Source organism: Diabrotica virgifera, chromosome 6, assembly GCF_917563875.1.
Source record: "Diabrotica virgifera virgifera chromosome 6, PGI_DIABVI_V3a".
Lineage (NCBI taxonomy): Eukaryota > Metazoa > Arthropoda > Insecta > Coleoptera > Chrysomelidae > Diabrotica > Diabrotica virgifera.
Window position 1 is genome coordinate 43,832,501 of NC_065448.1, and position 27,381 is coordinate 43,859,881.

The following is a 27,381-nucleotide window of genomic DNA, read 5'->3' on the forward strand; positions in this document are numbered from 1 at the left end:
CACCACCTATCAGGAGGAAGGTCACGTCAGAGGTAGAACGGAAAAAGCAGGAGACGGACCGAAGACACCCCTTATATGACCACCAAACTCAGCCAAGCAGACTAAGATCTCGGAAAAGCTTCCTGAAAACATCAAGATCCATCCCCGAAGCGCCAGAGACGCGCCGAATACACCTATGGCAAGCGTCAGCTACCGCGACACATTTTCCTCCCTCGGAGGAAATGGCTGCTGGACACAATTTACCGTATCCGACTTGGAAAGCGCTAAACAGACTAAGAACCGGCGTTTCACGTTGTGCTAGTAACCTGAAAAAATGGGGATACCAGGAGGACGATACCTGCGACTGTGGCGCGGTTCAGACCAGCCGGCATCTACTATCATGCACAGAGATGAGAGAGACCTGCACAGAACAAGACTTAATTATAGCAAATGACAGGGCCATCTATGTGGCCAACCATTGGAAATACAGAATTTAAAGTTGTTGGTGTTCCGGACACGGAAAGTAAGTAAGTACATACAATAATATTGTATACAGGGTGTGCCAATTTAGAGATATGACGTCATCGTTGATTTTCTTAAATGGCAACACTGTCATTTTAATAGCAATTTGGATAGGGTGTGTAAAGTTATACACAACTGCAAAATATCAAATTTTTATTCTCTACCATTTACAAGATAATAGAAAATAACAAAGTTATGTCTGTAATTTGGAATAAATTCAATAATTAAAATACTAATTGTTTTTTTGAAAAATGCTCAGACCCGTCGATTAGTATTTTAAATTGTCATTTTTGACATACAATAATAATTATACAGGGTGTCCCAATTTAGAGATATGACGTCATCGTTGATTTTCTTAAATGGCAACACTGTCATTTTGATAGGGTGTGTAAAGTAATACACATCTGCAAAATTTCAAATTTTTATTCCCTACCATTAACAAGATAATAAAAAATAAAGTTTTGAAAAACAAGTAATCAAATAATAATTGAATTTAATTATTTCAATTAAGCAAATGCCATAACGTTGTCCATTGACAATTTGACAATAATTGAGGGAAACATTATGAGTATTTGCTTAATTGAAATAATTATTAAATTCAATTATTATTTGATTACTTGTTTTTCATAACTTTGTTATTTTTTATTATTTTGTAAATGACGGAAAAATTTGGCCGTTGTGTATACCTTTACACACCCTATCAAAATAGCTATTAAAATGACAGTGTTGCCATTTAAGAAAATCAACAATGACGTCATATCTCTAAATTGGGACACCCTGTATACATTATTATTGTGTGTCAAAAATGACAATTTGAAATACTAATCGACGGGTCTGAACATTTTTCAAAAAAACAAGTAGTATTTTAGTTATTGAATTTATTCCAAATTACAGACATAACTTTATTATTTTCTATTATCTTGTAAATGGTAGAGAATAAAAATTTGATGTTTTGCAGTTGTGTATAACTTTACACACCCTATCAAAATAGCTATCAAAATGACAGTGTTGCCATTTAAGAAAATCAACGATGACGTCATATCTCTAAATTGGGACACCCTGTATACATTATTATTGTATGTCAAAAAGGACAATATGAAATACTAATCGACGGGTCTGAGCATTTTTTTTAAAATCAATTAGTATTTGAGATATTGAATTTATTCCAAATTACAGACTCTGTATATTTTAAACAGTTTAATCGTATTTTTATTTAAATATTAAACCAATTTTAACACTTCAAATAAAATACAAACAATAAAAATACCGTTAATAGTTACGTTATGTTTATGAAGTGTAGCCTACCGTAGCGCAGTTGCTTTTCCATTGATGAATAGTAGAAAATCTAAATAAATATATTTGCTAACAAATTATCATTAATATCTGTCACCGTCCTATAAACATATAATCCAAATAACAAAAACACCATTTCATAATATACAATTTGTATTTGCAATAATACAAAACTTAAAATATTTAAGAATTTTATTAATTTTAGACGAAATAAAAATTTCGTGTGACAGTAATGACGATGACAGAAAGCTTTTGCATGATGGCCGATTTCGATGTTTAATCGATAGTTGTTAAAAATATTGAATAAGTACCTAATTACTAAATATGTAAAGTTTTGGTTTATGTTTTATGAATATAATTGCAAAATACTACAGAATTTCAATTTCTGACATAAATTTAATTAATAATAACGTAAATTTTGTACAATATTTTTAATAATTAAAGTAAATAAATTTTAAGTTCACTCAAATAAATAATCGATTACTGCCATCGACCACTTACATTCAATCTCAGTTTATTTTGATTAATCGCGGCAGGCAAAATAAAATTCTTCTTTCAGTACAATAAAGTGTTACTTTACTGCCGCAAATGGCGGCAAATGAGTACAATAATGAATGACTTTAGTAACGGTTGGCGATAAATATATTTAACTAACGTTACTAGATGGTTTCACCTAGGATAACAACTTTACAATACTAGGAATAAAACAAAGCTGCGGTACTGATTACTTAAAAAATGTAGTTATAGGCGGTTCGCTAAGACACAACTGGCTAGTGATTTTAGTAAGTAATTTTGACAAGTTTGGTAAAATTGGCAAAAAATAATTACTAAATAGTTAGTTATTTTGTCAATTTGGCCAAAATTGGCAAAAAACAAACAAAATAAACCTACCAAAAACAACAGCCAGCTGTGTCTGAGTTTAGCGAACCGACAGTACCTACTTCTAAGTTCATAAGTAAATACTAGCAATAAAGCAAAGCTGCGATACTGATTCCGACAATACTAATTAAAATAAAAAAAGGTCGTAGAAAAAGTATAGTATTCAACTCATGTTGTAATAGTTATTACTTATTACTCACTATGATTAATTACGACACTCGCCTTCGGTTCGTGTCGCAAACTTCATCATCGTGAGTAATAGCCGTCATTACATGCTCGTTGAATATTATACTATTTTTTGAACATTTATTATTGTTTAAGCTTGTTATTAAATGTATTTTAGGTAGTAAGTTGTACAGAGAAAAGTTTTGATGACTTTGTCCAAACATTTTTTTAACTGATAATTTTCGGTTTTTGTATCACATTTTTTATCTTTCTTAATTTTCTAAAAAAGAAGTTGTTTACCTAAGTTTATTTCATTTTTAAAGTAAAATAATTTAGTGCATTTTCAAGACTACGTCTTAGGATTTAAAGAAACACCTATAAAATTTGTAATATGTCCGTTTAAACTTGAGTAATATCGACTTAAAATGGTAGTAATTCTGTAAAACTACGAAGTTTTCCAAAATTACATTTTTTAAGCCGTCGGTCGTATCATGTGAATTAAATATTTGAGATTTTTTTTTGAATAAACATCGTTTAGTAAGATGTTTGAAAAGTAAGTTGTACAAATTTTACAGTTTTATAGGTAAAATTATATTAGTTACACATTTTTAAGTCATTTTCAAACAAAATTAATGTAAGTCTCACTTTCCGCCCACACTGTACTTATGCCCGTCATTTTTTTTTCTTTTCATAATAACTATAGCTTTAATGTTCTTCTTTTATTTCCAATTTGTAAAATTTAATTTGATTAATTAATTAAAAAATTATAGTAAATTACCTCAAACGCGCGCCGCGTCAAACGTTATATACTAAACTAAGTAGTGCGCCAATGTTTGTGAGAGGGTTGACTTAAGCGTTATAAATAAAAAAAGAATGTGTGTGTACTTTGTACGCACGTAAGAAGTTATACTTCTAAATATGATTTCAATGAAATAAATATACTTTCGGACAGTTTATTTGTATTTTATTTAAAGATTAAATTAATTTTTACTTCTTCTTCTTCTTCAGGTTCCTTTCTCTATCGGAGGTTAGAAATCATCATCGCTATTTTAATTTTTACTAACTACTTTCCAAAAATTTTTATTATAACAATACCAAAAATTAAAAAAAGATTCGAAAACACCAGGATTTGAACCGGGGACCTCTTGATCTCCAGCCCAACGCTCTACCACTAAGCTATACCCTTTTGTTTATACGGGCTACAAGATTTCTCAGACATAGTGACAAACATACGAAGTGAATTATAAAATACTTTAAATATTACTTATTATCTTATTCCCGAGGTAGACAAGTCCAAATACACAAAAATTATAATAATAGTTATTTATGATATAAATGTTAAAAGCACAATTTTAAGGCACGTATGTGAAAGATTCGCTTCGCTCATTCTGCAATTCACATGAGTGCCTTAAAAATGTACTTTTTAACACCTATATCATACAATATTTTTTCTACAAACGTCTTATATATCAACAATTATAATTTATTCATTCTCAATTACAGGACAATACATACAAAAACTTTTACTGGAACTTGACTGACATTCCATTTTTATATTTTTCTTGACATTACATCAAAACTGCCTATACTGTCAATATGTAAATCATAACAACTATAGAATAACATCTTCTTTTATTTTTGTATATTCTAACAAATTTTAATAGTTTTTTTCTACAAACGTGTTAAAAATGCAATAATAGGTACAGTTTAAATTAAATTTAAAAAAACCTTTTAAACCACCTTTTTCAAATTGCGCAAGTTGTATTATTAATATTAATGTTAATAAATGAAATATAAATATTTTGACGTTTCACAATTTGACAATTCACTTTTAACTGCAGTGCCTTAAAATTTTTAAAGCACTGGTGCTTTAAAGTAGCATTTTTAACACTTTTATGGAGTGCTATAAATTGCATTTTTAACACGTTTATAGAAAAATATATTTAAAAACACTAATATATCCTTTCCACACCTTTTCTGGACTGATACATACATAAATTAAAACATTTAGTAACGAACTCCATACTGTCTTTGTGCGCATGCGCGCAGATTAATAAAATTTCACCCTCAATCGCGCCTAAAGAAGTATAACTTCAAAAACTATAGAAGCTGTATATTTAATTTTAGAAAAATCTTTATGTAAGATTTTTTGTGTAAAATTTTCTGAATTTTTCAATGGTCAAGTCAGTTTTTTTCTAAAATTTATATTTATGTTGGTGTTTTGAAAAACAACTAATTTCGTAGTTCATTTGTTTAATAAAAAGTGAAGCACTCAATTTTGGAGCAGAACTTTTTGATATGTTGTTTATTATACATTTTTTTAATAAAATTACACAAAGTTCTATCTCGTTTGATTTTTTCCGTAAGCAAAAACTTCATTAACTCCCCTATGATTAAGTCATTAAGTAACATAAATCTTTCTAAATCTAAAGCACTCGTATTAAAATTAGAGATATAGTTAAATACTCACAATGGCTTCTGTCTAATTAAAATCATTATAAAGTCAATCAATAACGCCGGTAACCAATGGAAGAAGAAGCTGTATATATTATGGACATATTTGGAGGACCTTATATCTCCATCGGGGTACCAAACCATCATTTCAAATGGATACTCGTATAATAGATCTCTGCCTTGATCAATAATTTCTTTGTAGGTCAGCGTTAAAATGGATGAAGATGTTAAGTTGTATACAGGCACATCTCCCAATCTGAAAATATGTATTTGTTTTAGACCAGGGCATTAGTCTACTGTCTACTATACAAAAATGGGTGCAAATGCTTAATTGTACTTTAAAGTGCATAAAATGCATCCAATAGTGCAGAAAACATGTCAAAATAAGTCATATTAAGGGCCAGATTCTGTTCTTACGCTCGGTTTCATAATCAGTTAAAGTGGACTTTAAATTTTAAGTTGGTACCTTTATCAATGCAATTCATATGGGTAAATGTCAACTTTAAAGTGAACTTTAGTTAATGTTCACTTTAAGTTGATTATGAAACCGGGCGTTAATGTGGTTTTAGAGGTCACTGAACAAGAATACGCAATAAAAACTGACCTCCCGATGCACCTGGTACCCAAGGATACTGCTAAGGGAAATCATCTGGAGTTTGAGGGTTTTGGAGGGTTTTGAGGATGAACACAAATACGTCATCAGAACCGACCCCTGGAGCACCTGGTGCTCCGCCCAATTGACGAAGAAAAAATGCTCTTCCACCATGACAACGCACAGGGTCACACCTCCGCCGTCGGCATGGCGAAATTCTTCGAATTCGGCTACAAACTGCTGTCCCATCCACCGTGTTCTCAAGATTTGGCAATGTGCGACTTCTTTTTGTTTCCAAACTTGAAAAAATCACTCGCTGGGCAGAAATTTAAGTCGAATGAGGAGTTCATCGCCGCCACGGAAGCCTACTTTGCAGATCTTAAGAAAACGTATTTTTCAGACGGCTTAAAGAAGGTTGAGCATCGATGAGTCAAGTGTATCGATCACCACTTTTCCCAAAATGTTCTTTTTTCTGTTTAGCCCAATAAATGACCGTTTTGGAGTGTAATTTCCAGGGGCAACTCCGAATTGCATGAAAATTTGGATTTAGGTTCTACTTACCCTCCACTTCAAAGTTGAATTTGTGCCGTTGGTTGCTTTTACTTGGGGGGTGACATTTACCCCTTCTCCGGGGGTGAAAAACGCGTGTTTAAAATAAAGCCGGAAATGGATAAATTGATTTATTTTAAGCACCTTTTGTTCTATAAAGTTTTTTACGCAAGTCAATACTTTTCGAGTTATTCGCGATTTAAAATGTTGATTTTTAGACAAAAAACTACGTTTTCAGACCGTTTTTCTTAAATAACTCAAAAAGTAAATATTTTATCGAAAAAAATACTTTTAGCAAAAGTGTAGCCTATAAAAAAAACGAAAAAAATGGTGTACCAGTAAAGTCTACAAATTGAGTAGAAGCAAAGTTGTAGCCCATGAAAAATGCGTTCTTATTCGTTTAATTCCAAATCGAATAATTCAACGCGAAATTACCGAAGAAGAAGCGTTTTTCGGGAAAACCTTATTAACATTTTTAAAGTATCGAAAAAAAGCTTATTATTTGTTTTTAACAAAAGTTTACAGCATCAAAAATAAACGAGTTACAGTGAAAAAAATGTTGGCCCCTTTTTTTGGTAAAAAAAATCGTGAAAACCTCTCTCTATTTAGCACCCTAAATGAAATTAAACGTTTGGTTTTACCATCTATTTTAACTGTATGTGTATTGTTTATATGATCTGTAAGTTTGATGGGTTTGAAGAGCTTATTTTTGAAAACATTTGGATTTATAATAAAAAAAAATTTCGAAAATTTTTTGAAAATTCATTTTTTTAAAATAACTTAAAAAGTATTAGTGATAAGAAAAATCTTAAAGAGACAAAAAATGTAGGTTTTGCTATTATAAATACGCTAGTTTCATTTTGTTTCTCCGTAAGACAAACATTGGTTAAGATATGGCTGTTCAAAATTTGCATACACTCGTCATTAGTGACCCATTCAAGCTTTCTCAATTATAACCCTTTCAAAAATAAACACTTTAAACCGGTGAGACTGACAGATCATATAAAAAATAGATAGGTAAGTAAATTGTTTGTAAAGCGGTAGCGATTAATTTCATTTGGGGAGCTAAACACGGCGAGATTTTCATTATTTTTTACAAAAAAATAGAGGGCTAACTTTATTTTGAGCGTAACTCGCTTATTTTTAATTTAACTCCCGAAAAGTGCTTAATTTTTCGGTGATTTCACCTTGAAATATTCGATTTGGGATTAGATGAATAAGAACGTATTTTTCATGAGCTACAACTTTGTTTTTATTTGATTGATAGACTTTACTGATACACAATTTTTTTGGGTTTTTTATAAGCTACACTTTTACTCAGGATATTTTTTCGATAAAATATTTACTTTTTGAGTTATTTGCGAAAAACCTTCTGAAAACGTAGTTTTTTTTGTCGAAAAATCAACATTTTCAATAGCAAATAACTCGAAAAGTATCGACTTACGTAAAAAACTCTATAGAACAAAAGTTGCTTACACTGAGAGAAAAAAATTCTTGACATAAAGAATCTTTATTAATATTTAAGAAAGATCGACTTGGCATATTGCCTAAGAAATATATCTTTGTATGTAAGATATAATTTTCTAAAATATTTCAAATAAATTTTAATTAGCCCAAAGAAATATATCTTAAACATGATTGAACTATCACTTTCTTGCAAACTGCAAACCCATTTGTCAGAAAGAAATTATACTTGTCATAAGGATATATTTTCTTGGCATTACAAAACTCTTCTTTCTGAGAAATAATATTTCTTAGTAAGGAATATAGCTATCTTACCACTATTAATTAATGTATTTAATGTTAAGAAATATATCTCGCAGAAATAATTGTATATTTAGAATTAAGTTATATTTCTTAGAAATAAAGTGATATTACATACGGCGAAATAAATCATTCTGTTAAGGTAAAATTATTCTTTATTAGATAATAAAAACAGGATATAAAACGTTAGATATTAATACATACAAATAATTTCTCCACTCTAAAACCACTGGCTTCTATACAACAATAAATGGATGGAGAGGCAAATCCAACTTCCTTAATTTTTCCTTTCTATTTGTTAATAGCACTTTGTACATCAGCAATTACCTAAAACAAAACCGTTATGTAGAAAGAGTAAACTTATTTTAATAAAAAAAAATGTATAAGGATATAAGTACATACTTATTTTGACAAATGGAAATACAAAAAAGAACAAATACACGGGCACACATAAAAACTATTAATTTTTTGGTATAAGAACGGTAGGTATCGGTAAAACAGTGTACAATCCAAAAACATTTCTTGGCATTTCAACAAATAATAATCAGTCATATTTAGTTCAAACATGGCTTTTTTATCCTACCATCTTTGTTAATTTTTTTCTTTTTGTATATGAAATATTAATTATTTATCTGTATAATATTAAGTCACACAATAGACATTGTTTAGCTAAAACAAGAAGAAAAATAATACCAATGTAAAACATTGAAGCAGACATATATTGTAATTTTATTTATTTATATAATCCAAATAGTCCAGAAAGCCACTGCGCATCCGCTAGGAAAAATATACTAATTCGGATTTTTTGCACAATCTTACTCAAAAAGGACTCCTTTTAACAAATTTGCATGTTGCCAGGACCAAAAGGTGGTCAAAAATTTTTTAAACGTTTTTTTTTTTTGTTTTTTTCCTAAAATTATTTTTGTTGCATGGAAAATAGTTTTTTAGGTTTTTTGGATCATTCCAAACAGAAAAGGTCTTTGGTGACTTTTCTCTAAAAATGATAGTTTTTGACATATAAGCGATTAAAAATTGAAAAATTGCGAAATCGGCCATTTTTAACCCTCAAAAACTGTGTGAAAAACTTAAAATTTGAATGTTGCCAAGGTAGGTAGATATTCTTTAAACATCGATTCATGAAATCCCGAAGAGTTTTTTGCAATACAATATTCAAACTCCTTTGTTTTGTAATTGATAATCAAGCGTGCGCGACACTATTTTCCACCGACAGTATGGTGCAAATGAAAGGAATAAATTCGTTATTTCGTAAACCGGCGAATTTAAGGAAAAATCCCGAAACAGGTCGATTTGTATTTTTAAGTTATGATATTATGGCATATATGGTATACTAGTGACGTCATCCATCTGGGCGTGATGACGTAATCGATGATTTTTTTAAATGAGAATAGGGGTCGTGTGCTAGCTCATTTGAAAGGTTCTTCAATTCTCTATTCAGTAATATAAACATTTATATAATTATTTTGACAGGGTGTCGTTCTACTTCTTTTTTTGTCAAATAATTTAATTTAATAAAAATTTTGTGGGCACCCTGTATAAATAATTATGTAAATATTTATATTACTGAATAGAGAATTGAAGAACCTTTCAAATGAGCTACCACATGACCCCTATTCTCATTTAAAAAAATAATCGATTACGTCATCACGCCCAGATGGATGACGTCACTAGTATACCATACATGCCACAATATCATAACTTAAAAATACAAATCGACCTGTTTCGGGATTTTTCCTTAAATTCACCGGTTTACGAAATAACGAATTTATTCCTTTCATTTGCACCATACTGTCGGTGGAAAATAGTGTCGCGCACGCTTGATTATCAATTAAAATAAAAAGGAGTTTTGAATATTGTATTGCAAAAAACACTTCGGGATTTCATGAATCGATGTTTAAAGAATATCTACCTACCTTGGCAATATTCAAATTTTAAGTTTTTCACATAGTTTTTGAGGGTTAAAAATGGCCGATTTCGCAATTTTTCAATTTTTAATCGCTTATATGTCAAAAATTATAATTTTTAGAGAAAAGTCATAAAGACCTTTGGAATGATCCAAAAAACCTAAAAAAAACTTTGTTCGATGCAAAAAAAATATTTTAGGAAAAAAAACAAAAAAAAACCTTTAAAAAATTTTTGACCACCTTTTGGTCCTGGCAACATGCAAATTTGTTAAAAGGAGTCCTTTTTGAGTAAGATTGTGCAAAAAATCCGAATTAGAATATTTTTCCTAGCGGATGCGCAGTGGCTTTCTGGACTAAAAAGATACAGCAAACCTAATCATTAAGAAATTTTATTACGGGAAAGTATTATAAGGTTACATCTTAAGTCATTTAATACATATTAACTAATTCACGGTTTTCCGCAAAAAAGTTCTTAACCGGTAAGGTGTTTCTTTTAGACTAACTAATATTTCTTTATGACAAATATAGCACACGCCATGTTTGATATAACCTTGAATTGTAGGATTGTATATAGAAGACGATACATTCAAGAAACATATAGTTTATACATACATAAGTATACACATTGTTATAAAGGAACTTACCTGTATACAGTTCTACCATTTATGGAAACCCCTAGCAGTGGCGTGCTGGCCATATAAATGAATCGGTGTAATCACCGAGAGGCCGCGGCCTCTTGAGGCCGGTCAAATAGGTTTTTTTCACAAAAAATTTTAGATGTAACAAAAAAATATTTTTTTAATTTCTATCGAATGTTAATTTTGCTAATAATATTAATAAAACATTTTAAAAAAAATTAAAATTTTTTCAATTGTAAAATAGGTACAGTCTAACACGTTGACGGACATTGAGTCAAAAGTGTAAGCACGTGTTGTGGCACTATATTTATGTATTTTTCAAAGTAGAATATGAATAAGGAACTTGCTGAATTTCTTAATTTGTGGAAACAATGAGTTTTTAACATTTATTGCAAATATGTGGACGACGACCATTATTGTTTAATTCATTTAATATGCATATGACACCGATTTTTTGTCACAACTCGTTATTTTAAAAAGTCGTCTATAGACGTTGTGTCACATTACATCAATGGAAATTAGACGTCTATAGACGTTCTGTCTGTCAACGTGTTAAGTAGGTAAATGAATAAGACTCTATATACATAAACATATTGCTACAGATAATATTTATTTTCATACATACAAGTATATTTATGGTTTTCCAATTTCCTTCAAACATGTATGTACTTGCAGAATAATAAATGGAAAAACGTCTTGCATATTTTTGACCGAATTATTGGAAGTATTAAAAATGATTTTATCAAGACAAATCGTTTTATGATGATATAAGCACTCTACATCCTAGAAATTTTGATACAAAAAAAATGGTATACCTTTAACGGCATTTAAATCATTTATTGAAAAATTAAGAAATTTTTATCCTACCATATCTGCGACCGCAATAATTAGAGAAGAACTCGTGGATTTTGCTGATAAACGGATTGCATTAAAGAATAGGATTTTGCAAAATACTGAAATTATAGAAGATCGAGTTAATGATGAATATGTTCAGTCTACAGAAAATATGAAGGATGATATCATTAATCTAAGTGATAATCAACATGAAGTAACAAATAAATGACAATGTTGTTGATACCGTGAAAACTTCATCTCCGCGTGGTACTAAAAAGTGTAAAAATTACATAGCTTGCTGTTACGCTGTTTTGCATAAGTACAACTTATATCAGTGTGCTTATCCAAATTTAAATACTATATAAGCATTTATTAACTCTTTCAGTATCTTGCGAAAGAAGCTTTTGAACGTTAAAATATATAAAAAATCGGTTAAGAAGTACTTTAACACAAGATAACTTGGAAAAATTTATGCTAATGGCTATAGAAAAAGAAGCTTTGTATTAGCTTAAAAATAATGAAATAATAATCGACGAATTTGCTCAAAAATCTACTTTATTGCGGAAATTATTGATCGAGTTAAGTAATTATTTTATAAAATAATTGCAAAAGAATGTTTAGATTATTGCCTTGTATTAACATCTTAAATATTGTTACATTAAAGTATTTGCACTGTACTTGTATTTTGTACTCTCTTGTATAATTACTAAAATTGAACTTAATACATAATTGAAAACTTATTCAAATTTTAGTTTATTTTTATCTTAATTACATTACATTCATATTATATTTATTCAGGAAATTACGGTTTCTACCTTATTGCATACAATATTGTCATACATGTCATTCATTATTTGTAAGATTGCTTATTCTTAAAAAAAATACAGCAAATTAAACAAAAAATCATTGAATTCGAAGTTTTATGTTTGATTTAAAAATAATTTTATATATTTTTTTATTTTATAATAACGAATAAAACATCCTGATAATATAAGGTAAACTAAGGATGGCAGGCCGCTTTTCTATAAAATCACCGGGCCGCTTAAAAAGTTCCAGCACGCCACTGGCCCCTAGTTGGTTAATAGCTCCTTTCAATATTGTTCTGAAGCCGCTGTGTCTAGGTACACGCTAACGTGTACGCAAATAAAAAAGTTAGGTACACGCGAAACGTCTTCAAGTCAGTGACGTCACTATTTAGCGTGCACTGTTACTGGTTTTTTTGCGTACACGCTAACTTAAGAATACCGCGAGCGTCAGTCAGAGTGAGGTTCACATTTGTCTAATCGCGTTGTGTTTACATTTTAATATTGATTAGTAAAGAGATTTCTTATTTTTATTTGTTTGTTTGTTTTTTTATTTATTTCTTATTTTAGTGTTTGTTTTTAAATTAATTATGGAGTGTGGACCATTATTTGGTTCTTTTAATGCGTTTAACAATATTTTAAAACAGTATGAAAAAGATAAATGAGACAAAAATTCGTGATTAAGGGTAGCAGATGTTTTAAGATAAAATATATACAGGGCGATTGATTAGTGTGATAAAGCTAAGTAGATCCGCTATAGTTATAGATAGCAATAATAGTTAGTAACAAAAATTGTAGCAAACTTTGAGCTTCATAGTACAAAATTAATTAGAATGTTACAGGGCGTTCGATAACATAGTGGCAGACCAAAATTATGTTTTTTTAAATGGAACACCCTATATTTTATTTTATGTTCGAAATCTTCTTAACTTCCCCATCACAAAAATATAAAGGTTGGGTATGTTATACAGGGTATTTACAAAGTTATAACCAATTTTGTATGAAAATCGTAACAAGTTCAACTCTCTGTATAAATAGAAATAAAAACAACAGCATTGGTTTATGTTTATAAACTGTTATAATTAACTTACGTTTACGTATAAAAATTATTTTAACAGTATTTTGTACATACATGCCATGTCAACTGAATATTTATTTTGATAACCTGAATATATTAATATATAATATATGAATATAATAATATATAATAGTATATTATACTTTTATACAATATATAGGTACACTTTGATTTATTACAATTAAGTTTGAAATATCTGAATAGTTCTGCTTCCCTTCCCTTATCCCTTAATAACAAATATTTTTCTATCAAACACTAAACTTATCAAAATAGCGTGTACCAAAATATACAGTCACTGTGCACGCTAAATAATGACGTCACTAGCTTGATGAAATTTAATTCGCGTGTACCTAACTTTTTTATTTGCGTACACGTTAGCGTGTACCTAGACACAGCGTTCTGAAGCTTTATATTCTATTATGCTCTCCGAGGTGGAAGTCGAAACGTCAATGAAAGCCATTTTTTAAGTTAAACTGTGGCTTATTTCCCAGTTAGAATAAGATCCTTTCTTTCAGAGTTGTCTATCATTATAGATATCTAAAATGCATATAAAGATACTATTATGTTTCTTTTAGAACTACATATTCGGATATGCAACAATATTATTATTACATCTTAAATTAGGTAATCAATTTACTTTTATATACCTATGTACGTACCTTCAAACTATCCCTTAGATTTTAGAGAAAACCAACAAATAACAAATCCAAAATCCATCTATGAAAATGAACTAATGCCATGCACGCCATCTTATCTTGCCAAACACTGAGATTAAATCACAAATATAGTAAATAATGGTTACTGCGCAATTCTTTTGTGAAAGAAAATCTCTTTGCAAGTAGCATTTCGGCATTAATGATAAAGTTTTTATTTAATAACCACAGTTACTACAGAGGGTATTTCTGAAGAATTATTTGTTGTGGTCTAAAATATTTATTTGATTGCAAGAAAATTTCTTGTTCACAAATATAAATATGGATTAACTTAACATATATTTCTTATACTGCAAAATATGTGTAGTTTTCAATTTAAAAAACAAAAACTTTAGGATAAGAAAATTAAAATGTAACCATTAATGCATTTCTTAGTATTGAAGAAATTATCTGTAAGAAATTATTGAGTTGTGTTTAAAAAACTCGTTTCTTTATATGTGAAGCGGTATGTTTAAGTTAATATGATATGGTAACTTTTAAGAAAGATAGCTCAAAGAAATCAGTGTTTTAGGAGAAAAGAAATTGTTCTCTCGGTGTAAAATCAGTAAATTTATCCATTTCCGGTCTTATCTTGAACGTATGTTTTTCACCCCCGAGAAGGGGTGACTGTCACCTCTAAGTAAAAGCAAGCAACGGCAAAATTACAACTTTGAAGTGGAGGGTAAGTAGAACCTAAATCCAAATTTTCATGCAATTCGGAGTTGCCCCTGAAAATTACACGGTATCGCCGAATTTCCCGTTCATTTACTGGACTAGTTGTAGGCTAAGTAATTATCGGAGCGCCCTATCGTGAAATTATTTGTAGAGGTTCTAATGTTTGTTTTTTAACCAAGAGGAATGATTCAAATTTACCGCGCCGTAATGCTTGTCTCTAATTTTGAGAGACAAAATTACGATTTTTTTTTGACAGAAATTTTGAGAGAATTAATGCTTGTCTCTTTTTTTAATTACCTAAGATGAAGCGGGACGACCTGGTCGTTATGAGAAAGTTTTCAAAGTAAGTTCAAAAATAATCAGTTTTAAGTGTAAGTGGAGGGCGCAATATTAGCGTAATTAAGTTCATTACGTGTCACACAAGGTATGTAGATACATTTAGTTCTAATAAAAGTTTAACAAAAGAGACCTGTTCTTAATCAATGGCCAGCTATGGTGAGGTCCACGTTGAAGAAGAACAAACAAATAGATAATACTCTCAAAAAGAAGTTGGATGTCTCAACGGCATACCTCTTTATTCAACATTTATGAAATTTTGGAATTTTTTGTGTTTTCTGCATCATTCCTTTAATTTTTAAATTTTTAGTCTACTTTTATATAAAAACAGTTGTTTTTAGAACTCTTAAGCGATGTGTAATAATATAATATATTATGTAGATATGGATTATCATCAAAAGCTGATATGATCAACGAAAAAAGAAGATGAATTTGGTGACTTTTCTAGTAACTTTCTTGGGTGTGAATTTGTCTTTTTAGTTTACTCCTCTTGGTTAAAAAATCAACTATAGTTAGGTGGGAACATATAACTACATATTTGTAAAAAGATTAAGGAAAGACGTAGTAAAATATAGAGCGAAAAATTGATTATAAGTACTTACCCTGTTGTTTTGGTTCCTACAAGATAACTTATGCATATACTTGCATTAATCGCATAATCTACTGGTACAAACTGTCCTTTATTTTCACCTTTACAATGCATAGATCGGATAACTCCCTTTCCTGCTCCAACCAGAAGACCTATCGGACCGTTCAAATTGTCTACCCAACCCGGTACGGGTTCCTGAACAGAAGGAATTACTAGAAATTTAATAGAACATTAATTAGAAGCATTGATATCTAATCCAAAATAAAATTGTGTTACGTGAAATCAGTAAAAAGGAACAATAATCTAATCTTAGAAAAGCCTAATGCGACCAGTCTGTCCTGGATATTTGTCGATATGTAGGTAAATATTAAATGATGTTGTTCTGAAGCTATTTCCTTGTGGCATTTTTTGTAACAAACTATTCTAAATGGGAAATAAGCCACAATTTAACAAAAAATTACTTTATTAAAAAAAATAGTAAAATCTTTTATAAAAGCTCTATTTAAAATCCCTAAAAAGGGCTACATCACAATCACATAACTAGTTTTCGACTGGTTTACCAGTCACCTGGTCCAATCGTTCACGGCATTGGAAGCAGTAGCAAAAAGAATGGGGCTATACGTTAATACTAATAAAACTAAGTATATGAAGGTAACAGATAATAAGCAAGTAGCAAAACTCAAAGATCTAACGGTTGGAACATATACTTCCGAAGGAGTAAGAGAGTTCGTACCTATGTCTAGGCTCACAAATCATCCAAAGTGATACAGTAACAACAGATATTAACAGACTTTTACTATATCTAGCAGAGCATACTATAACTTTTAATGTCAAACATGGCCACAAAAAGAACGAAAGTATAATAATATACGAACGAAAGTATAATATAAAGATCTCCTATCAAGCCCTTCCCCACTTAAGCGTCAGAAACGTAGAAGATGACAAAAAGCGATGAAGAACATTTGGCTGTTTTGAACGTCAAATCCTCAGACATATTTATAAAGGCGTGCAGGAAAATGGATTATGTAGTCGAGGAAATGAAGCTGGAAAAATGGCAAAGCCTCGCAATTTTTTCGTCCAGCATCGATTTGTACAAAAATTTGGTATTAGGCTCATTTCACCCTCTAGTTCATTTTCTATATTGAGCCGTTGTACGCTTTTGGTTTTTTAAGGTTGAAAACCACCACTAATTGTAAAAAATTATAAAATAACATTTTAAACTTTAATATGGTCAACATTTGCTTCTTATTAGTTACATAATGATTGTTTTGTGCTTTAATATATATATATATATATATATATATATATATATATATATATATATATATATATATATATATATATATATATCAAGCAGTGATTCTTGAGGATGCAGTCTATTTTGGCCCACAAGACAAAGAAAACTCTTTGACTTACTGTCAAGCTTTCGAATTTATTTTAATTCTTTTTCAAGACATCTGTTGACAAAAATATACAAATATAAAAATTATGTAGGTACTTACAATTTTTATTAAATTAAATAATTAAAATAAATTCGAAAGCTTGACAGTAAGTCAAAGAGTTTTCTTTGTCTTGTGGGCCAAAATAGACTGCATCCTCAAGAATCACTGCTTGATATTTGAATATACAGTCAAGAATACCATAATCTTATATATATATATATATATATATATATATATATATATATATATATATATATATATATATATATAACATCACAATATTTCAACCCTTAAAACCACCCTTGTTGGCATAGGCGTAACCAGGGGGGGTTTTGGGGGTTATAACCCCCCCCCCATTGGGATGTACTTTGAGCTCTATACGCTTAACACCATGGTCTTCCAGTAGTTGTAACCCCCCCTTTCAGGTAGTTGTAACCCCCCCCTTAGGATCATCCTGGTTACGCCTATGCTTGTTGGAGCTACATATGAAAAGTTTACTTATCCTAAAAGAATAATTTCGGCTTGCACCAATTTACATAAAAATTTGGGGTTAGGATCATCTTACCCTGTACTTCATTTTCTATATCATGCTCAAGGGAGTTGATTATTTTTAGGTGTGTTCTTTTCTTCTTCAGGTGCCGTCCTCGTTCCGAAGTTTGGCTATCATCAAGGCTATGCGTATTTTTGATACCGTAGATCTAAATAATTGGCAGCTGCTGCACTTGTACCAATCTCTTAAATTCTTCAACCATGAATGTTTTCTTCTGCCAATGGATCTTTTACCTATTATTTTTCCCTGAATAATTAATTGTAGTAGCTGGTACTTTTGTCCCCTCATTATATGTCCCAAGTATTGCAGTTTGCGCTTTTTAATAGTAAGCGCAAGTTCTTTTTCTTTCTGCATCCTTCGCAACACTTCCATGTTTGTCACTCTCTCTGTCCACGATATTCTCAGTATCCTGCGGTACATCCACATCTCGAATGCTTCTATTTTCCTTGTATCGATCTTTTTCAGTGTCCAAGCTTCCATTCCATAGAAAAGAACTGACAGCACGTAACATCTCATGAGGCGAATTTTAAGATTTAAACTTAGCTCTCTTCCGCATAAAACTGTTTTCATTTTGGTAAAAGTAGCTCTAGCTTTTTCTATTCTGATCTTGATTTCTTCAGAGTTGTCGTTGTTTTCATTAATAACAGTTCCCAGGTAATTATATTTTCTAACACGCTCAATTCTTTGATCATGTACGGTTATGTCAGAAAAATTTTGTGGAGATTTCGACACCATCATTATTTTTGTTTTTTTGATGTTAAGTGATAAACCGAACTTTTCGCTGCACTCTACTATTCTGTTTATCAGTGTTTGGAGATCTTCCGGGGTGTCTGCTATTAATACTGTGTCATCAGCGTATCTCAAATTGTTTATTAAAGTGCCATTTATTTTAACCCCTATATCTTGGTCAGCAAGGGCTCTGTTTATAATATCTTCTGAATATAAGTTAAACAAGGTTGGTGAAAGTATGCATCCCTGCCTTACGCCTTTTTTGATCTCGAGTTCCTCGGTTGTTTCCCGTTCTACTCTAATATTCGCCTTCTGGTTATAGTAAATATTGAAGATAATTCTGACGTCCCTTTTATCCAAGTTTTTCTCTACCAACAGTCTCATCAGGTGTTCGTGGCGAACTTTATCGAACGCCTTGTTGTAGTCAATAAAGCACATATATATATCCTGGTTAACATCCAGGCATCTTTGGCACATGATATTAAGTGCAAATAGTGCTTCTCTTGTTCCAAGCCCGTTTCGAAACCCGAACTGAGTATCACTGATGTCAGCGTCTAGTTTTTTGTGAATTCTTGTATGTATCACTTTAAGAAATACTTTTAGTGTGTGTCCCATTAAGCTTATTGTGCGATGGTCGGTGCACAGTTTTGCGTTTGTTTTCTTTGGAATAGTTACAAAAGTTGACAGAAGCCATTCCTTAGGTATTTCTCCTGTTTTATAAATGCAGTTAAAGAGGTCAACCAAAACATTTACTGTTTCATCTTCCACAAGCTTAAGAAGTTCCGATGGAAGTCCATCTGGACCCGGTGATTTGCCATTTTGCATTGTTTTTATAGCATATAGTATTTCTTCTTTAGAGATTTTTGGTCCTTCCTCACCTTGTATGTTACCAATATCATGATCCTCTCTTTCATCGGCAAAGAGTTCTTCTATATAATTCTTCCAGGTTGTAAGCTTTTCTTGTAGGTCAGTTATTATTTGTCCATTTGCGTTGTATAGCACCTTGGGATGCTTCCTTTTTTGTATACCTGCCAATTCTTTTACCTTTTTATGTAGGTTAAACGTGTCATGTTTTAATTGCAGTTCTTCAATTTCTTCACATTTTCTTTTGTAAAAGTTTTCTTTCGCTGACCTTATTTCATCTCTAATTTGCTTGTGTATCTCGTTGTATTTTTGTTTGCATTTTCCCTTAAACTGTCTTCGTTCCTCCATGAGACTTAAAATTTTCTCTGTCATCCATTCTTGTCTTTTTGTCGTATTTCCTCTGCTAAGGATATTCTGAGCGGGTTTTATTAGGGCTTCTTTTAAGTCTTGCCACTTGTTTTCTACGTGCGTGTTTGGTTCCTTTGTAGACAACATTCTTAGGTTACCGTTTATCTGTTGCTTTAATTCTTCTTTGATTTTTGAGTTCTGTAAGCGGCTGGTATCTATGTAATCTGGTTTTACCCTTTGTGAAGGTTTCTTAAGTTTAATGCTTACACGCGCTATCAAGGGATTGTGGTCCGAGGAAACATCTGCGCCTGGGTACGCCTTAACCGATTTTATGCCGTTTTTGTATCTTTCATTTATCAACACAAAGTCTATTTGATTTCTAACTATTTTCTGTGCGTTATGTTGAGGTGATGTCCACGTATAAAGCCTTCTTTTGGGGAGTTTAAAAAATGTGTTTGAAATAATCATATCGTTTTCTTGGCAGAACTGTAACATTCGGTCTCCTCTCTCGTTCCTTAACCCGAGACCATAATTTCCTACATATTTGCCGCTTTTTCCTTCCCCAATTTTGGAATTAAAATCACCAAGGATAATTGTGACGTCTCTTGGCTTTATAGATTTTAGAACATGGTTAATTTGTTCATAGAATTCCTCAACCTCTTCATCTGATTTTTCTGCAGTAGGAGCATAGACCTGTATTATATTAAGATTTACAGTTTTTGTATGAAGTTGAAGGAATATTACTCTATCAGACACTGGTGTAAAGTTAATAACAGACTGCATCATTTTTTTTGATACAACAATTGCTACTCCATATCTGTGGTGTGGGTCATTATTTCCTGAAAAATATATCATTCCGTTGTTTGTCGCGAAGCTGCCTGAACTCGACCACCTTGTATCGCTGATACCTAAAATATCGATATTTAACCTTTGCATCTCTTGTATAATATTGTTCATTTTTCCAGGTTCATACATACTTCTGACGTTCCACGTACCAATATTTATTGCATCTTTAAAACAGGGATTTCGCCGGGTTACGACCTGAGAGGCCCTGTTGTCATGAGAATTACCTCTCCTGCCGGATCTTGTTTTCCGATGTCCATGATCAGTACCAGAATTTATTGTACGTTGTACAGCCATGATGATTGTACTAGAGATATCCAATTGGATCTTTAATACAGTGTATTAAATTTAGGTGTGTAAACTACGCTTATTGTCAAAAATTATATAAAAACATTGTTAATTTTAATATAGGTTAAATTTGGTTTTGACTCGTTAAATAATGATTGATTTATGCTTTAGGATATAATATCATAATATTTCAACCCTTAAAACCCACCCTTAATAACATTGCAATTTTTATAAGTGACAATTTAATAGATCTATACAGAAAAAAGTAGAATTAAGAATTACAAAAACATTTATTTACACAAAAATACGAATTTACAAATATATAAAAATACAAAATACCAAATACACATACAAATAGTTTTTTAGTCATCCAGTATACGAACCGGCTCTGTAGTATTATATAGGTACATTGAAAATGCTCTATAAGGGGACTATTCGAATTTTAAAAAAAATAGTTTTATAAACATAGCTCCTTCATTTTTGGCGATAAAAAGTTTTTTCAATAATAGTTTTGTAGAATTTTTGAAGAGTAATAAGACTGTGTAAATTAAATTCCGTAGGATGCCTTAATTTTTAATTGATGTGGGTTTAGGGCTCGAATAAGGGATGTGTGCTCGTAAATAGATGTTTTAAACAGCTATATCTCGCTAATTGTTCACTGTAATGAAAATATATGCACAAGGAAATTTTAGCTATTAAAAAAGCTAAAATTTAGTAGTCTATCATTTTTTTCGTATCTACAGTATTTTCGGAAATATTTTTAAGAAAATGATAAAAAATGCAAAATTGCAAAAAATCTATTTTTCTTTAAACTCCAATTTTTCTAAAATTAGGCCTTTTAAATGGGTCAAACTTCTTAGGTGTATTGGTAATATAAATATAAAAGAAATTGCAGAAAGGCGAAGACCAATTTTTAGTTACAAGGGTAGGTAGGGGGTTGTTTTCACTCTTTTTTTCGTAGAGAAAAATAGCAACTGACTTTTTTTTTGATCATAAGTTGCTCAATTTTTATGCTAAAAACTTTTTATTATTTTTTTTGAAAGATCTTATTATATGCTTGAAAAAACATCATGTAAGTTTTCCAGGAAAAATGCAAAGTTTTCCCGTCATTTGGCTTTGATTATTTCAAATTATGCATTTGACGAAAAGAGCTAACCTTTAACATGCCGTATCTCGGTTTATATTGGTCGTAAAAATATTATAGAAAAACAGTTTCGTTTGTGTTACTAAAAGATACAATTTTGATATCTACAGTTTTTTTATTAAATGCATATTTTTCGAATTATTCTCAAAAAACCCTCTAAAAAAGTCGATTTTTTCGTCGAAAAACTGTTACTTTCAAACACGAATAACTCGAAAAATATTAGTTTTACGAAGAAAATGTAAAAAACATTTTTTCTTAAAATTACTTTTTACATCAATTTAGGTACATGGTTAAAATGTAATGAAAAATTCCCACCCCCGAGATGGGGTGGCAACTACCCCCAAGGTTTTAGCGTACAGCAGCATGATATAGAAAATGATCCTTGGACTATTTTCTACCTTCTGTGAAAATTTCAAGTAAATCCATGCTGGACGAAAAAATTTCCAAAATGTTCATTTCCTCAACTAATGGCGTATGCGCTATAATTTTGAGGTTTACCGCATTTATAGGGAACATAGTATTGGTAGGTCCATCAAAATAAACAAACTGCGATGACTAGGCCACTTAGAGAGAATGACCGAGATGGAGGAATCGAAACAAATTTATAACCAAAAACCGGATAGAGTAAGAAGCAGAGGCAGGACCAGAGTACGATTTAAGGACCAGGTGGAAGACGACTTACGGGTGCTACGAGTACGAAATTGAAAAACCATGGATAGGAAGGAATTAAAGCTGATCCTAGGACAGGTCAATATTCACTATGGATTGTAGAGCCAATGATAATGATGAATGATCTTCTTGATGAAAAAACTCTTGCAGAGCTTCGTATCTTAAAAGGAACAAATCTTACCTATTGCTGGTCGAATTATACAAACTGGAAGGTTATCCTTTTCATTTGCTACCAATGTTTCTGCTAGTCGTTTACTGTAAGTGTATGTATTTGGATGCGGCTGTATTATTGAGGGAGTTGCAAGTTCTAGTGCATTTGGGTTCAACCATTTTGTTACATCCATAACATCCCTTGGATTATCTTGACTCGAGTAAACCTATGATAAAATAAAAAAAAATAGAAAATAAAGATGTATTTTTATTGTGTATCAAAAACTTTTGCATGGTGTGTAAAATGGTATTGTTCTAATTTATATTTATAACTTCTTTTCTTTTACATTTAGATATATACATTTGCCGTGCCACAAAAATATCCGTAAAAGTTAGTAACAATCGTTGCAAGCATCACATTTTGATGAACCATATCTTGGTTACCCTTGGTCCTCGAATCTCTTACAATAGATCATTTTAAAGCAAAGAAAATAAGCTTTGTCTCTTATTTAGCAATATGTAGGTACTTAAATGTACAAGGAACGAAGTTAAAACGATAAATTAAAAAAATTGTCGTCAAAGTTAGCAAAAAATTGTTAAAAGTAGAGAACTTTAAAAAATCATATCTTTCTTAAAATTAGTCCTATAATCTGCTACGGTAGATCATTTTAAAGTTAATTGATTTTTATTTTTATTAAATATACCATTGCATATTATAGCACCTAACAATGCGTAGAACAAAAAGTTATAGAATAAGGTTTGCGAAAGAATAGGAAATTAACACAAAAATGGTGTGAGAGCCGATTTAAAAAAATCTTATCTAGGATATTATGGATCCTAAAGACTTCTACTAATCGTCATGTTAAATAGAAACGATAGCCTGCACCTATACCCCTTTGGAATAAAGTTAAGGGGCAAAAAGAAAAATCGCGTTTTTTCGTGTTTTTTGCATGTTTTTGAATATATTTTTGTCAAAAAATTTATTTTTGTATTTAGAATGTGACATTTCGATTCGACGTTAAAGAGAAACAATAGAAATTTTTTTTCTAAAGCAATGCCTGCACCTATACCCTTTGGAATAAAGTTAAGGGACAAAAAGAAAAATCGCGTTTTTTCGTGTTTTTTGCATGTTTTTGAATATATTTTTGTCAAAAAATACATTTTTGTATTAAGAATGTGACATTTCAATTCGATGTTAAAGAGAAACAATAGAAGTTTTTTTTTCTAAAGCAATGCCTGCACCTATACCCCTTTGGAATAAAGTTAAGGGACAAAAAGAAAAATCGCGTTTTTTCGTGTTTTTTGCATGTTTTTGAATATATTTTTGTCAAAAAATATATTTTTGTATTAAGAATGTGACATTTCGATTCGATGTTAAAGAGAAACAATAGAAGTTTTTTTTCTAAAGCAATGCCTGCACCTATACCCCTTTGGAATAAAGTTAAGGGACAAAAAGAAAAATCGCGTTTTTTCGTGTTTTTTGCATGTTTTTGAATATATTTTTGTCAAAAAATATATTTTTGTATTAAGAATGTGACATTTCGATTCGATGTTAAAGAGAAACAATAGAAGTTTTTTTTTTCTAAAGCAATGCCTGCACCTATACCCCTTTGGAATAAAGTTAAGGGGCAAAAAAGAAAAATCGCGTTTTTTCGTGTTTTTTGCATTGTTTTTGAATATATTTTTGTTAAAAAAAACTATTTTTTTATTTAGAATGTGACATTTCGATGTTAAAGAGAAACGATAAACGAGAAACATGTTAAAGAGAAACGATAGAAATTTTTTCTAAAGCAATGCCTGCACCTATACCTACCCCTTTGGAAAAAAGTTAAGGGGCAAAAAGAAAAATGGTGTTTTTTGCATTGTTTTGAATATATTTTTGTCAAAAAAAATATTTTATTTACTCTATGTCATATTATGTATAAGTTTTTAGTTTGTGAAAACTGTCATTATAGATAGCAGTGCGTAAAGGATTTTCATGGTGGGGGCCAAGTTACGACAAAGAATTTCCAATGCCAAGAAAGAAAGGGGCACTAGACAAGTACAATATAATTTACATATGCTAAAAAATGAAAACATAGAGAAACAGTTCCAGTCACATATAAAAGAAACCCTAGAACACACCCGGGTAGTCGACCAGTCAGGCACGGAAATGTGGAACAACTGCAAGGAGGCTCTGAAATTAGCAGCCGAAAGCACATTAGGAATATCCCGAACCCAAGAAAGAAACGACTAGTTCGACCAAGACTTCAAAAAAATAACAGATGAGAAGAACGAAGCATTTAGGACCATGTAACAACGGAAAACTAGGACAACAATAGATAGATACAAAAACTTAAGGAGAGAGGAAAAACGCATACACCCAAAAAGGAGACGAGACTCGGAAAATGACATATTAGAACGGCTCGAAAGCCCTATGAGTCACGGAGAAACAAGAAAGTTCTATCATCAAATAAATATTATTAGAAAATAATTCAAACCGAGAATCAACTATTGTAATGATAAGGAAGGTAACTTACTTACCAACAAAGAGGATATCCTGTTACGATGGGTAGAGCACTTTCGAGAGTTACTGGAAGGGGAACCTACTAACAATATAGAGCTGGAATACAGAAATGAGGAACTCGTGGAACCCCCCTCGGTAAAGGAAGTGAAAATATCTATAGAAAAACTAAGAAACCACAAATCCCCAGGCAGCGATGGCATCCCAGCAGAGTTATTTAAGCACGGTGGAGAGCAGCTCACCAAGGTGATGAGAGAAATTGTTTGTAAAATTTGGTCTCAGGAGCAAATGCCTGAAAAATAGATCTTAAGCTTAATATGCCCGTTACACAAAAAGGGAAACCAACTGGAATGCAATAATTACCGAGGAATAACTCTCCTAAATACAGCATACAAGATATTCTCAAACATTTTGCACGAGAGATTAAAGCCTGATACCGAAACGTTTCTAGGAGAATATCAGGCAGGATTCAGGCGTGGACGTTCAACCATTAACCAGATCTTTACACTACGACAGATCCTGGAAAAAGCGCAAGAGTTTAACATAGATACGTACCATATTTTTGTCGATTTTAATGCTGCAGGCTTATGACAGTGTATTAAGACCAAGTCTTTACAACACTATGAATGAGTTAGGAATTCCAAAAAAACTCATATGTATGATAAAAGTGACAATGGCGAAGACGATATCAACAGTAAAAATTCAAAACGACTCGTCAACCCCATTTGAAATACATAGGGGGTTAAGGCAAGGAGATGCGCTGGCGTGTCAACTTTTCAATGTAGCATTAGAAAAAGTCGTACGAGACGCTAATATAGATAGCAGGGGAACATTATTCAATAGATCTGACCAAATTCTAGCAGATGCAGACGACGTGGACATTATAACAAGAACCAAAGCGAGTACTTCGGAAATCCTAACTGAGCTAGTAGCAGCAGCAGAACGAATGGGGTTACATATAAATCGAAATAAAACAAAATTCATGGCGACTAACACAGACACAAGAGCTCGAAATGTGACGCAGATCTAATCATCAATGACCAAAACTTCGAAGCGGTCAAACAGTTCATATATCTAGGGACATCGGTTAACCCCAATAATAACACATCAGAGGAAATACAAAGACGAATAATAATTGCAAACAGGTGTTATCATAGTCTATCAAAGTACTTAGCTAACAAACGTCTGTCTCAAAAAACTCGTATAAGGCTGTATAGAACATTGATAGTCCCCGTTTTCACATATGGATCAGAGGCATGGACGCTAACTAAAACAGATGAATCCGCTCTGTCGATTTTTGAAAGAAAGGTGCTACGTAAGATATTCGGAGCGGTCTGTGAGAACGGAATATGTAGGCGTAGATACAACTTTGAACTGCAGAATATCTACAAGCATACGTTTGGTGGAAAAAATATTATCACTATAATTAAGCGAAACCGCCTGCAGTGGGCAGGACATGTAGCCCGGGCCCCTGAATGGAACATGATAAAAAAGATTCTAACAGCGCAATCCGTGGGAATGAGAAGACGGGGTAGACCAAAGCTGAGGTGGATGGACGGGGTAACACAGGATGACGAGAAGATCGGAGTCGGCAACTGGAAAATGCAAGAAAGGGACAGAACAGAATGGCGTAGAAAGCTTGAGAAGGCCGAGTCCCTCTAAGGGCTGTAGCACCAAGATGATGATGATGATGCGTAAAGGATTTAAAGTGTGCGTGAAGTAACAATGTATTTTAAATGGGATTTACGTGTTCGCACTGTTTTTTGGCACACTTTTATATAATCAAATATCCTTAACTTTCGCGTTGTCATGGTGATGATATGTGAGCAATAAATTACAACACAAGTTTTGACAGTTTTGTGGTTTGAAAGAAGTTAGAATTTTTAAATGTCAAAGTTCTAAAAATTGTAAAATAGAAATGAATTCCAGTGACGAAGAGTTATAGTTTTTTTTTATTTTTTTATCATAGATAAAATATTGTTTGAAACTGTGCGTGAAGTACTTTTTGCGAACTTACGCGAGGTATAGCAATCGCTCAGCTGTCGCTCGTGCTCTAAACATCGCGTGCGTTCGCAAAAAGCATACTT

At 31.6% G+C, this 27,381-nt stretch overlaps 1 protein-coding gene across 2 annotated transcripts in view; it reads right to left on the reverse strand.

The window, feature by feature from the left end:
- LOC126885942 (putative fatty acyl-CoA reductase CG5065) overlaps positions 1 to 27,381 on the reverse strand; it is a 134,729-nt gene that overhangs the window by 19,572 nt on the left and 87,776 nt on the right. For both annotated transcript variants that reach the window (XM_050652766.1, XM_050652765.1), the window contains exons 4-6: positions 22,823 to 23,018; positions 15,778 to 15,976; positions 5,309 to 5,548 (exon numbers count right to left, since the gene is read on the reverse strand). In XM_050652766.1, the coding sequence (XP_050508723.1) occupies positions 5,309 to 5,548; positions 15,778 to 15,976; positions 22,823 to 23,018 (635 nt within the window). The remainder of the gene's footprint in view (positions 1 to 5,308; positions 5,549 to 15,777; positions 15,977 to 22,822; positions 23,019 to 27,381) is intronic.